At 48.6% G+C, this 14059-nt stretch overlaps 1 protein-coding gene across 1 annotated transcript; it reads right to left on the minus strand.

Moving 5' to 3' along the window:
• Positions 1 to 2215: 2215 nt before the first annotated feature.
• On the minus strand, positions 2216 to 13812 carry LOC102906984 (butyrophilin subfamily 2 member A2). Its single transcript, XM_006993167.3, has 8 exons — positions 13604 to 13812; positions 12922 to 13037; positions 10961 to 11308; positions 7810 to 8091; positions 6702 to 6875; positions 5282 to 5302; positions 5163 to 5189; positions 2216 to 4347 (listed from the first exon to the last, which is right to left on the minus strand). Exons 2-8 carry the CDS (start codon positions 12992 to 12994, stop codon positions 3740 to 3742), a joined length of 1533 nt encoding a protein of 510 aa, XP_006993229.1. The 5' UTR covers positions 12995 to 13037; positions 13604 to 13812; the 3' UTR covers positions 2216 to 3739.
• Between the last annotated feature and the right edge of the window lie 247 nt (positions 13813 to 14059).

The raw sequence follows: 14059 nt of genomic DNA on the forward strand, positions 1-14059 counted from the left end.
AATTCCAAGTACCTGTTAATAAAGGTTTTTAAAAATAAAATAAAATGTAATCTTCACTTTGTGGATAAGAATGCATCCTCTGGGGTAGGGTAGCCTAGAAATCCAAGACCATGGGTTCAGCCCCAGCATGGCAGTAAAAACAAGCATGCCTCACCTTTCTCTTCCAGCAAAAACCTGGTTATACATGGTGGTTGTATTCAAGCATAAATTTTCTTTCTTTTTATTCATTTTTTAAAACTTTTTTGTTTGTTTCTTAGGGTTTCTCCACCTAGCCCTGGATGTCCTGGAACCTGCTCTTTAGACCAGGCTAGCATTGAACTTAGAGATCTATCTGCCTCTGCCTCGATAGTGCTGGGATTAAAGGCATGTACCAACACACCTGGCTTGAGCATATGTTTTTATCTCATAAAACTTTGTAATCTTGAAAGGAACTGAAGACCCCCAAAGAATTGTTATTTATGTGGGTTGTATCTATAAACATTTACTAGAATAGAAATTGAAGTCAATATCATCGGTAAGTAATACAAAAGCACACATTCCAGTGGGTAGGATGATGTCATCACTTAACATTCAGAAAACGCTACATGTATTGTGCAGGGAGAGTGAGGTAGAGTCGTCACATCTGGACTCAGTCAAATGTCAGTAAAGGCTAGCGCTTTGATTTAGCTTCTTACTGCAACAGCCACACATTAATGGCTGGTTGGGTTCACCATGAATGGGTTCAATCCAACTGCACTCACTTTCCTGGACCTTTTCTCAAGGTTCCATGTTAGTTCATTGATTTGGTGGAACACTCACATAGCCTCCGGATACAGCAGGAAAGGTGTCAAGTTTAGTACCTGTGGGCCTTTACATACAGATGTCCATTCTTGGAGAACCCCTGCACTACAGATCCACCTCCACCTCCACCACCACCACCACCACCACCACCTACACACACACACACACACACACACACACACACACAGGCAAACAAAATAAATCATGATGTAATAAAAAATTTAATAAGATGATTTTACAACAGATGTTGACTTGCTTAAGACAGCTTTCAAACCTTTTCAGATACCGTCTAGTTGACGTGGAGGCATTTCAGTTCTTTTTGCTCCTTTCAGTGATGACCGGATCCGAAGAACTTAGAGCTGACAGGTGTCTGCACCGGGCTGTCTTCCCGGACCTCAGGGCTCCGCAGGTTCGCACAGCGCGTTCCCCGCCGCCTCCCACGCGAGTCTTCTGGTCCTGACTGACCGCCCTGACCCACAGATAGGCAGCCAGCCGCCCTCGCCCCCTCCCCACCCCGACACACACACACACACACACACACACACACACACACACACACACACACACACACACACACCAGCTGTCCTTTCTTCACTCGCCTCCTGACACCCATTTATAATTCAGCTCCGGCATGACATCGGGCCGTCAACAGTCTCCCGTGGTTAAGAATGTTACACAACTCAACTTCAGCAGAGCCTTCTCCTGATCAGGAGCCCTCCGAACCACGCCTCTCCTCTCCGGAGATAGCTCAGCTGGAGCTCTGCATCAGGGCGCCATCGGCTGGGACCTGCCTTCGATTGGCTAGAGCTCCGCTGCTGTTGACTGAGACTCAGTCCGCTTGGTCTTTTAATTTAAATTAAGTTGCGGTTTCTTAAACGACGGTGGGGCATTTTCTTGGTTAATGACTGTCATGGAGGGGCCCAGCCCATTGTGGGATGGCTGTCCAGGGATATAATAGAAACCAAGCTGAGCAAGCCATGAAGAGCTAGGCAGAGAGCAGCACTTCTCCATGGCCCAGATTGTAAGTGTCTTCCTGCCTCAAGATCCAGATGAAAGGTGTATGTCTTTTTCACCTCAAGATCCAAATCAAAGATGTGTGTATTCCTATTACAAAGGTCTGGACTAGAAGTGGATTCACCCATTCCAAACCAAGCAGAGTCTCTCACCAGTGTGTCCTCCATTTCTGGACTGTAGTTCATTCCCGATGTTGTCAAACTGATAAACTAATAGCCATCACAGACGCTGGGCAGTGGTGGTACTCTCCTTTAATCCCAGTGCTCAGGAGGAAGAGGCAGATGGATCTCTGAGTTTGAGGCCAGAACCAGTTTTAGGACAGCCAGGGATACACAGAGAAACCTTGTGTCAAAAAAACCAAAAAAGAAAAGAAGAAGAAATAGCCACCACAAACACAGCTTTTAAAATAAGGCATACTATTCATATGAAAATATGGTAATTTTTTATTAATTTAATATAAATTAATACATATAGCTGTTTTTCTCTTTTCAACTTCAAATGCCATAAGTAGCAAAAGACATTAGTTAGGCATGCTAGCATACCCCTATAATCCCCACACTGGAGATATGGGGTGAAGCCCAGGGTAGTGGAGCACACCTTTAATTCCAGCACTCAGGAGGCAGAGGCAGATCTCTTTGAGTTCAAGGCCAGCCTATAGTACATAGTGAGTTCCAGGACAGCCAGAACTACATAATGAGATCCTGTCTTGAAACAAGATAACAAGAACATAAAAAGATGGGATGAGAGAGTCAAGAGTTCAACAGCAGTGCTACACAGTAAGACCATATCTCAAGAGAAAAACCAAAAGAAAAAAATCTCAGTAGGTATGAACCTGAGAGAACAGAAGCTTAATCATTTGTATATATAAGTTCATAAACTGAGCATGGTTGTGCGTGTCTTTAATCTCAGACCTCCAGAGGTGGAGGCAGGCTGGTTTCTGGGAGTTCCAAGCCAGCCTGGTCTACACAGTGAGACCCTATCTGGAACAAGGAGGAGAAGAAGGAGGCTGAGCCCAAGAAACTTGAACTGCTACTCTCTCGAGTAAGCCTGAGCCACAGGAACCTCAAGTCCCAAGCCACTCTTATTGAGCATGGACACAGGACACAGGACTCAGAACAGTGTTTACTGTAAGGACATCCGAGCCAACCTGCATCCAGATCATCCCTGTTCATTCTTTCCTCCCATGTGCAGGCCTGCTGACACACACTCTAGACATCTTTATTTTATGTATAAAAATCTTCGGCTTTGGATATCAATGGACCATTAGCTCCTACCTCCCCCAGCTGTCCATCCTATGGGGCCCACCCCAAGCTCTCTGATCCATTTCCTCCATCTATGGCTTCAATTTGTATTTATCTGTCCCCTTCCTCTGCAGTTCTTCCTCACATTCTGATGCTCCCTATTGCCCCTGTCTTGTCCACTGTAGCCAGAGCATCATGTTGAAGCTGCAAATTAAAAAAAAAAAAAAAAAAGCGGGGGTGGGGGGGCACCCTGCCAGCTGCCATGAGGAGAAGCATGATGTAAGATACCGGTAAGCCACGAGCCACGTGGCAGGGTATAGATTTATAGAAATGGGTTAATTTAAGCTATAAGAACAGATAGCAAGAAGCCTGCCACGGCCACACAGTTTATAAGTAATATAAGTCTCTGTGTGTTTACTTGGTTGGGTCTGAGCGGCTGCGGGACTGGCGGGTGAGAGGTTTGTCCTGACCATGGGCCAGGCAGGACCAGGAAAACTCTAGCAACATCTCCCCTTCTCACACTTTCTTCTCAGCAGAGAGCTGTGTGACAGCAGTGGACCATAGAAGCAACTGAACTCCTGCAGGAGTGAGCTGGAGCATGAGCCTGAAGCACGTGTAAAGGGGACAGCTGGACGATGCTTGAGGTGACCTGAAGGACAGGTCCTGCTCTCCACCGGATGGCGCTGCACGGTGGTTGGTGAGAGCTATGGCTTCTTTATGTGGCTCTGAGAAACTGGTCTCGTCCTGTGCAGGATCAGTCCGCCCTCAGGTATTGTGACTCCCTGTGCCCCCGTGAATGCTGGGCAGATGAAGAGGGGACTGTCATCAGACCCGAGCCTAAAGAAGGGTCTCAGGGGCCCAGCAAAGGCCACAGGGGGACATGTGTAGATGTGTGACCTGTCTCTCATGTTGTAGAAAGAAACATCTCCGGCTTCACAGTCCAGGAAGATGGCTATTCGGTGAAGACGCTCTTTCAGAGGTATGATCTTCTCTGGGGAGGACAGGGCTCTATACTGGCTTCCAAACATCTCCAGGGTCCAGAAGCCATTCTGAGGAACCAAGAGGGCCTCCCCTTTCCTTTCAACACTGTCTCTACAAACACCAATGGCCCACACCATTACGTTTTCCACCTCCACCTCCCAGTAATGCTTCCCTGAGGAGAAGCTCTCCCGGCCCAGGACACACGGCCGGCAGTCAAATCTCTCAGGGTTGTCAGGCACGCTCTGCCTCGAAGCGCCTCGTCTTACACTTCTCTGGTCATCTGACAGGAAGAGCTCAGGGTGAGCTGTGTCTGGGTCCAGAACCACATCAGCTGTAGAAAAAGTCTCAGGCTTAGTGCCGAGATCTCAGACTCCTGGCTACGCACAACTGTGGTGCCCCAGAGGTCCTGGGAGCGGATGTGGGATCCCTCTGTGTGGTGGCCTTTTCAAAGAAGGTTTTATTTATTTATTTATTTTTATTCAAGGGAGCTCATAATGAAGCTCATTTGTCTCCTAGGGACAGGAGCATTGTCTTCTAGAGGGAAGACAGGGGTTCTAAGAGACCCGTAAAAGTCCTTGTGCCAAGGCATCTGGGGAAGCCTATATTTTTTGGTGCTTGATGATGACACATGAAAAAATAAATAATGCTCATGAAGAAAAGGCAGCGAGGCTCTGGGTTCAATCACTCACCTGGCTCACTGAGTGTCAATGTCTTGGGGGCAGGAAGCATTTCTAGACACCTAGTAATTACATCCCTGATCAGCACCAGGAAGCATATTGCCTTTCTGCCACAAGAGAATCCAACTGTTCACTCTAACCATCTCCTAGGTAATAAATACCCAAGACAGAATTGTCTTCTTTTGAATTAATTCAGGATCCAAGAGCAAGAGTTACTTTTGGGAGAGCTATTCCTTACAAGAGAGCTCTGCTCCTCACGGATTACCTTCTTCTGAAAAGGGAGAGAACTGTGAGGAATAAACTGATTGAAAGCTGTAGTGATTCCTGACCAAGCTGGGGGCCAGCATTAGCGGGCTATGAAGCACTCTGAACCCCCACTTCCCCAACTGAGGGCCCCTGGGTCCTTTGTTCATGTTCCCTCTTAGTGGGAAGAAGCCTCAGGATATAAGGGAACACCAGAGGCACTCACCGGCATGTAAGAGGGTTCTTCTCCATCCTGCAAGTGACAGAGAGGTGAATGTCAGGAGGTCCTGGCTAAGCCAACAGAACACAAACTTCAGAGAGCAGTTCAAAGAAGCTTAAACTTACGCAGCTCTTCTTGAAGTTGCCCTGAGAAAGAAACAAAGTAATGTCCTCAGTAGGCAGCTGAGAGAATTTGGGTTTGTCTTCAATGATGCAGGCTCTTGCTACAGCACCCAACCCTTCTTTCCCACCTGACAGGGTTAACCTCCATTGTGACCTTGACAGGACTTAGAATCACCATGGAAAGAAACCTAGGCTTGTCTGTGAGATATTTTCTAGGTTAGGTTAATGCATTCCATCATAGTGTCTCAGAGGGTAAGGGAACTGACTGCCAAGCCTGAGTCTAATCCCCAAGACCCATGAAGGGAAGAACCAATTCTCACAAACTGTCCTCTGATTTCTACATGCGTGCCACCCTCCTCCAAATAAATGTAACTAAAAAAAAAAAAAAGTATAAGAAGCCGGGTGTAGTGATGCACGCCTTTAATCCCAGTACTTGGGAGGCAGAGGCAGGTGGATCTGTGTGAGTTCGAGGCCAGCCTGGTCTACAAAGTGAGTTCCAGGACAGCCAGAGCTACACAGTGAGACCCTGTCTCGGAAACCAAACCAAACCAAACCAAACCAGAACAACAAACGTTTAGGCTCTGAAGAGATGGCTCAGTGGTTAAGAACCCTTGTTGCTTTTGCAGAAGACACAGATTCCACCCCCAGCTCCTACCTAGTGGTTTCCAAACATCCGTAACTCCAGTACCAGGCCATCCAATGCCCTTCTCTGACCTCTGGGGTGCCAGGCATTCATTTGGTTCACATAATACATAGAGGCAAAATATTCAATCACATAAATTTAATTTAAAAATTTTCATTGACTGAGTGTGTATGTATGGGTGTGTATGTGTGCCATGTTGCAGGTGCGGAGGTCGGAGGACAGCTTGTAGGAGCTGGTTCCCATCCTCTACCATGTGGGTTCTGGGTATTTAACTCTAGGATGTCATGCTCGGCAGCACGTCCCTTTACTGGCTGAACCATCCTGTCTGTCCGTCAGATAACTTTATCACAACAATGAAAGACGTATCCAATAAAACACCCACACCTGAGACCTGCCGGAAACCAGAAGTGATATGCACCAAGTGAGCGGACAATATTAGGACTTGCTTTGGTTTGCTTTTGTTTAGTAATTCAGTCCTGCTTGGAACCAAGTGAATGACGCAATGTTTGCAGATTGGAATGAAAGATCCAAAGGCTTAATTATTAGGCTAGGAGAGTTCTGAGCCCTTCTGCTGCCTCTGTCTAGTGCAAACCTGTCAGAAGGGTGATGTCCTTTCTCTTCTTTCTCCCCCCTTTTTTCATTTGAGACACCGTCCTATGCAGCCTAGGCTGGTTTTGAACTCATTGTGTAGCTAAGGCTGGCCCTGAGCTGCAGAATGGTGAATGCTACTGTTCTACTCTTTTACCCTCTGAGTTCTTCCTCTTTTCCCTAGTTCCTTACGTGCAGTTTCTTTTTCTTCATATTCAACGTCCTTTTCCGCTGACAGAATCGATTTTTTCCTGTGGTGTTTCTTGACAAGGCAGATACTTCCAGACGTGAAGAGGATCAGCGTTAGTACAGGCAGAGTGACAGCCATGGCCACCATCCAGAGAGGAAGGCTGGGCACAAAGGATTCTGGAAAGTGAGCCAGAAAAGTGCTGTGTGGTGAGAGAGAGGACACCAGGGCTAAGGGCGCTCCTTGGAGAAAGTCTACCTGGAGCGCTCCCTCAGGTCCCAGACCTGGGGTTTCTCCCTCAGGAACGAGGGTGGGAGAAAGACGATGGCTTTTTGCTGCCTGGCCTCTGACTTCTCGGGGGATAAAATCACAAGGTCTCCCAGGGACGCACGCCATGGAGGAAGCGAGGTAAGCAGAGTGCTAACTCTCTACAGCGATCTCCTTGCACAGGCCCCCAGCATTCTGGCCCAGGCTCTGGCAATGCCTTCCTCCTTGCTCTGCCCTTGCTGCATACAGTCTCTTCTCAACTGAGGGACAGAGATCCAGTTTATCTTTTCCAGAGAGCTAGGAGCACCGCAGGAGGAAGGGTAAGATTTTAGCTCTGAGCTCTGACCTCTCGGCTTTCTCTTTTACATTGGTTCTGTGTTTCTTATTTAATAAGACGGTTGGTTACATCTACAATTACACATTTAAAACCCTCCAAGGTGCTGGGTGTGGTGGCTCATACTGTAATCCCAGCACTAGGGAGCCTGAGGGAGGAGGATCACCACAAGTTCAAGTGTAGTCAAGTGTAAGTCGTGAGACCCAGCCTGTTCTCCTGTCCTGTCCTCCCACGTGTGGGGGCTGCAGGTATGAACCAGCATGACCACTGTTCCTCACTCTTCTATCACTGCTTGATCACTGCTCATTCACATGTTTGGGACTAATCGATTTTCTTCTTGTGACAAAGGATGTGGCCTCAGTTCAGCTCCAGCCTCCAGCTCTGCAGAGACAAAGATCCTTCCTCAGACCGTCCTCTAGCTTCCCAGCACTACTCCAGACATCAACCTATTTGCAGAGCTAGCTATATGTCCTATCTTTCCCGGACCTATCTGTAGAGAACAGAAGACTAACCTGGAATGAAAATCACGCTCTCCACCTCTTGGTTGAGCAGAGTGTTGTTAACAGAGCAGGTCATGTTCCTCACAGAGCAGTCCCTGACGATCACAGTCATGGTGACTGTGAAGAGGCCTCCTCTGTCAGCTGTATACTCTTCCTCCAGGGCAGGCACAACTTCATAATAGGGGTCTCTCCACACAGCTCGGGGCTCCGGGTACCACCCTTCAGATGTGCACTCCAGCAAGATGCTCCCATCCTCAAGGGTCTTCATTTTAATGAGGGGCTCAGAGCCCAGGCCTAGGAGGGAACACCACCAGAGCTCAGCTAACAGAGTGGCTGGTTTAGTCCCAGCACTAGGGAGGCAGAAACAGGAAGATCTCTATGAATTGAGGCTAGCCTGGTCTACATACTGAGTTCCAGGACAGCCAAGGCGACATAGTGAGACCCTGTCTCAAAGAAACAAACAGAAAGAGTAGCTGGGCTAGGGGTGCAGCTCAGGAGTAGAGCGCTTGTCTGGCACTGAAGGCCTTGGGTTTGACCCTCAGCATCATGAACCAAGCAACAGTATTTCAGTGGGTATATCTTAAGTGATCTGCTCTTAATGATGGAAGCCAAAAGAGGAAGTACAGACTGGCTGAACCTAAGGGTAACGAATGTGCAAGTTCCTGCAGCCAAAAATGGAGGGCAGATGAGGCAAGAAGAAGAAAAGAGATGGGTGGGAAGAAAGGCGTTGATATGGGAGAAGGGACCAAGATGTCCAATATGCCGGAAGCTCTCGAAGAACGCAGGATGCCATCACACTCACAACTGTGCTCCAGCCCCAGGGCTCATCACCGCCTACCAGTCTATACTGTCTCCGTAAAGGCTTGTTTCACTGACTCTGCCAGAGACCCCCAATGGCTGACTTCTGTGTAGGTATGTTCTGTCCAAACTCAAGAGGCTCGCCTAGAACTTCACTTTGTGCTCTGAGGGAAAATTTCTCAGTTGCTTTGTCCTTGTGGACATTTTAGAATAATACAAGAATTTGTCAGGATGCCACAATCTCATAAAACTTTCTTACTTGAAGACACTGTCCTTTCTGGCTCAGGGTTTCACATCTCTCTCCTGGCCAAGGCGAGGGAAGGCAATGGAACACAGCTGTGTGGTTATGTCATCAGAAGACTATCCTGAAAGCCTTCAGCTGAAGAGAACATCAGGCATGAGAAAGCTTTAGACATGTGGCTGTGGGACACTGCTGTCCCTTTAGGCATGGCCCCAAACTTTTCTTGACTAGTTCCTTTGTTAAACTTACCCAATAATACACCAAAGAAAGGAAATCCAAGCACCCACTAAAGTCCAGTGCTTTGTGCCCTGCTTGATTTTGTTGTTTGTTTGACACAGGACCTCACTATGTAGTTCAGGCTAGCCTCAAACTCACAGAAATCCTCCTGCCTCAGCCTTTGGGTGCTGCGATTACAGGCATACACTACCATACTGGGGTATTCAACTTGATTTGTTTTGTTTGTTTTTGAGACAAAAATCTCATGTAGCTCAAGCTAGCCTTGAATTAGCTATGTAGCGGAGGATGACATGTAATGCCTGATCCTCTTGTCTCCAAGTCCCAAGTGCTGGAGTGGGAGCACAGGTCTGTGCCATCACGCGTGGCTCTTCAATTCGATTTTGCCAAGGAGACAAAGTAGCCATAGACTTCCAGCCTCACTCAGAAAACTTGATATGGAATAACTTGGCCAGCCAGGGTTATATCTGAGAGTCCCTGTCTCAAAGCAACAAACAAACCCAACAACAACAACAACAACACACACATACGAAATTGGGCAATCTGGAAAAAACAATTCTACAAAACATTTTACAGGGTTCAGAGACAACAGACTTCAGGATGAGGTCACCCAGCCAATCAATCCAACAAACAAAATAGAAATAAAGAAAATCAAGGGGGGCTGGGGAGACGGCTCACTGGGTAAAGCACTTGTCACACCGGTGTGAAGACCTGAATCTGGACCCTCAGCACCCACACAGAAGCTTGGGTGGCCACATGGCTATAACCCCAGGACCAAGGCCGGGGAGGAGGAGGAGGAGGAGGAGGAGGAGGAGGAGGCAGAGGCTGGGGGCTGCTTGGTCAGCCAGTCCAGCAGAACAGAGCTCAAAGTTCAGTGAGAGACTCTGTCTCAGAAAATAAGTCGGAACGTGACTGAGAAAGACACCTTTGGCTCCTACAAGCATAACAGAGGTGAGAACACACACACACACTCACACACACACCACATATACACATGTCCATTTACCACAAGCACACATGCATGTGCACAGCCCCCCACATGCATAAAACACACACGTGCACGCACGCACCATCAAATTAAACATTCTACAATGACCTAATTCAGAGCAGGGCTAGGCAGTGCAGCATGCTTACAGGAAAAGAACAGGGGTTCCTGAACCTCACAAGCATCACCAGCTAACCCTGCAGTTCTGTTGTGAACAAGATCAGGGTATGAAGTAATATTCTGTGACACTAAAAAAATCATGGCTTCTGCCGGGCATGCCCAGTCTCATTGCCGTTTCCATCCTGAAGCTTTGCAAAATTGCTCCACGTAGTGCTGACTCCTGCCTTTACGGGGCCACCAGTCTCGGTACATAACTTAGCTGCTGTGTTTAACATGTGCCGTCACCTGTTTACACGTCAACTGCCTTCTCTACAATTATAATTGGGAGAAATGGGGGCAAAGGCAAGATTAGCTGGGATGAAGATGATGATGATACAGGTTACAATCCCCGCTCTTTGTAGAGAGGTAGGAAGATCAGAAGTTCAAGGTCATTGTTAGCAACAAAGTGAGTTTAAGCCCAGCCTGGGCTGTACTATTAATATTAACCAGTGAAATATCTATTGTGATTTGTGGTGGGGGGAGGCGGGTAATGCTTGTTTATCTCAGGGGTAATGCTTGTTTATCTCAGGTACCCTTGTACATTTCCTAACCGTTCCTTCTGTCACTAGAAAAATGGCCACAGCTTAGCAGAGCTCACTCAGGTGGACTCAGGAAGCAGCTCTCCCTGTATAAAGGGGATTGCAGGCGAGAAATGCGCTAGTCTGGGATGAGTCTGAATCCAGGAGGGCAATTTCCCCCAGCAGTCACAGCGGGAAAAGTCAACAGAGGAAAGCGGAGTGACTCACTTGCCACCATGAGCCTCACGAGGGCCTGATCATAGGACCTGCCTTCCTGGAAGTAGCAGCTGTAGACGCCATGGTCATAGGCCGTGACATTGTGGATCACGAGCGCCACTCTTCCCTTGCTGATGTCTGCGCTCACGAAGGTGGTTCTTCCTCGGTAGGCGGCCATCTGCTCCTCTGCTCTCTCCTGATGGCCTCTGTACACCAGCACTGCTGGGGAGAACCGCCACCGAAACCAGCGCACCTCCATGTCCTCAGCATTCCTCTCTGGTGACAGGCGGCAGTGCAGTGTGGCGTTTTCTCCTACCATGGCCAGGATGGGCTCAGCCGGTCCCACGACGGTAAACTGGGCTATTCCACAAAGGAAGACAATCAGACAGGAACTCCAGCCACTAAATAGCCGTTGTAGACAAGTGGTGTTCTAGGGTGTCAGGAGGGTTCTAGCCGTGGCCCTGGACAGCTATAAATTCAGCCCGACACAAAATGGCAAACGTACTTCAAACACGAGGTTTGTTTTTGTTGTTGTTTTGATTCTGTGGTTCTCAAGTGTGAACTTTGTAGTGACAGGTTTTGTGTCCCAGTGTCATACAATATAAACACACGTGTGCACTCACAGCACTCGAGCTGGGCGTTGGACACTGTCCTGGTTAGCTTTAACTGTCAACTCGACACAACCTAGAATTATCTCGGAAGAGAATCTCAATTGAGAAATCGCTTAGGTCGGATAGGCATCTTTATGGGGGATTGTCTCGATGGCTAATTGCTGTAGGAGGGGGCCCGCCCACGCCATTCCCTAGGCAGGTGATCCTGAGCTATAATCAGAGCCTGGTGCCAGCCAGCTAGCAGCGTCTTCCACGGCCCACCTTCTCCTTCTTGGGCTGTGAAGTGAGTGCCTTGGTTGGAGGTGGTGCTGTGTGGAACAGCAAACGCCTCCTTTCTTGACTGCCCTCAGCCATGGACTGTGGCCTGCATGTGCCCCCAGCCAACCTCTTTTCCTTCCTGTGTCCCTTTTTGTCAGGGTATTTGTCACAGCAACAGAAATGAAACTAGAACAGATACCTCCACATCTCTAATGTGCGGCCCTGGAAATCCTTCATCTAGTGTGGCCCGGAGAACTGAAAAGGCTGGACGACCTGGTTTAGACAAGTTCTTTCCAAGGCTACAGGGGCCTCCTAGATGGGCTGGTAACTGTGGCTGGTGGGCAGCGTCTCGTGGAACAACCCAAAGATGCTGCAAATATTTCAGGAGCAAAATACTGAGTTGTGCATAATGCACACCCATGATCCCAGCACTCAGGAGATGAGGCTGGAGGATCAGCTCTTTCAAGTCGGCTTCAGCTATGTAGCAAGTGCAAGTCCACCGTGAACAAAAGCAAAATAAAACCAACAAACCAGCACCCACATGAACAGAACACTGAGGTCACCCTGAGCACACACACACAGTAGACCCAGTGCTCAGAATGACTTGTTCTTCAGCCCGGTGCCTGAGTGTGGCACAGACCCAGGGTTCAAAGCACTCTACCAACTGAGCCACATTCCCAGCCCCCTTGTTTTGTTTTATGAGACAGCGTCTTGTTATGTACCCCTGGCTGGCCTTGAACTCATGGCAGTCTTGTCTCAGTTGCCCAAGTTTATAGGTGTACACCACCACACCTGGCAAGGTAAGCATTTAAGTATTAGTATTTGATGATGTGGAGTTAAACAATATATATCATTAAAATCTACTTCATCTGTTTTTAACTCTTTTGAATGTTTCCACTTGAAATTTTACAGGCGTATTTACAGGTCTCCTTTTAGGTGCTTGCTGCATTTCTGTAGGACAAAACTGGGATCCATCCTGTGTGCACATTCAGAATAGAAGGATGAGCCGACACAGCAGTGGTCCTTCTCCCCGACTGTCCCTCAGCAGAGCTGTGGGCATTGCTTTCTGGAAAGCTGACAGGAGCCAGACCCCTACAGCCTTACCTGAGACCAGCACAAACAGGCTGAGGACCAGGACGGGGAGAAGGGAGGCCAGCAGGGAAGCAGCAGGTGCCATAGGTCTTCAGGACAGGCTCCTAGGTCAAGTGTGGACAGGAAACCTAGAAGTACAGAGGAGAAATCACCCACAAGTTCTCATGTAGCTTGCAGGTTTTGTCCCTGTGGTGGTCTCATAAGCATTCCAACTTCTGCCTTAGATGGACCCTAGGGATCGGGTTATACCTTGACGGGGTTCACTAAACATTCTATTAAACGAACAGCATAAACACCAGGCAGGCAGTTTTCTGTTGTCTTAGGCTCGGTTGTCTTTCCAGAGTCCAGTTTCTTCAGTGGTCATTTGATATTCCTCCCCTCCCTCCTCCTCTTCCTCTCTACTTTGGCCTTCTCACCTCATCCCCCCCCCCCCCCTTTCCTCCTCTTCCTGCTCCTCCGGCTCTTTCTCCTACTTCTCCATCCAGTTCCTCCTCTTCCTTCCTCCCTCTCTCCCCCTCCTCTTCCTTTCCTCCTTCCTCCACCTTGTGAACCCCCAGGTAAGGCTAGGTAGGTGAGACGCCCTTCCCCCCAGGTGTTCTTTACTGCCTCAAGGATCGGCTCCTCCCTCCCAGCAGCCTGTACCCCGCCACCCCACCCCTACGCTCCTTGGAGCGCTCCCCACCTACTTCCCCACCTTCTAGAATTAACCTCCGCGTTTTCTTTTCTTCTCTGACCCTCTGATACCGATTATCCTTCCTTCCCTCTTCTCTCCAGCTCGCCGGTGGGCACAGTCGCCACCGACAACAAACTGCTGTAGACCAGAGGAAAGAACTTTCCGCTCTCCATTAGTCACGAAGTGCGGGCACTCGCAGCCACAGACCTCCGCCGACCCACTCCGCGTGCAAGTCTCCTAATTTCCATTGAGCGATTTAGAGCCGGGGATTGGGCGGCGCCAGGAGTCATCAGCCAATAGTCTTCCTGTGCCTGCCGTCACCGGTTACTAGGTAGAATACACAGAACTCAACCTGTCTGCCCTGGTCTTCCTTTCCCCCCCTCCTTTTACCCCTTTCTTCTTTTTCCTCCTAGTCCTTCCTCCCCCATCCTTTCCTCTCTTCCCCTCTTCCTCCCATTTGAGAGATCCTGGAGTTGT

The sequence above is a fragment of the Peromyscus maniculatus genome, chromosome 5, assembly GCF_049852395.1.
Source record: "Peromyscus maniculatus bairdii isolate BWxNUB_F1_BW_parent chromosome 5, HU_Pman_BW_mat_3.1, whole genome shotgun sequence".
Taxonomy (NCBI): Eukaryota; Metazoa; Chordata; class Mammalia; order Rodentia; family Cricetidae; genus Peromyscus; species Peromyscus maniculatus.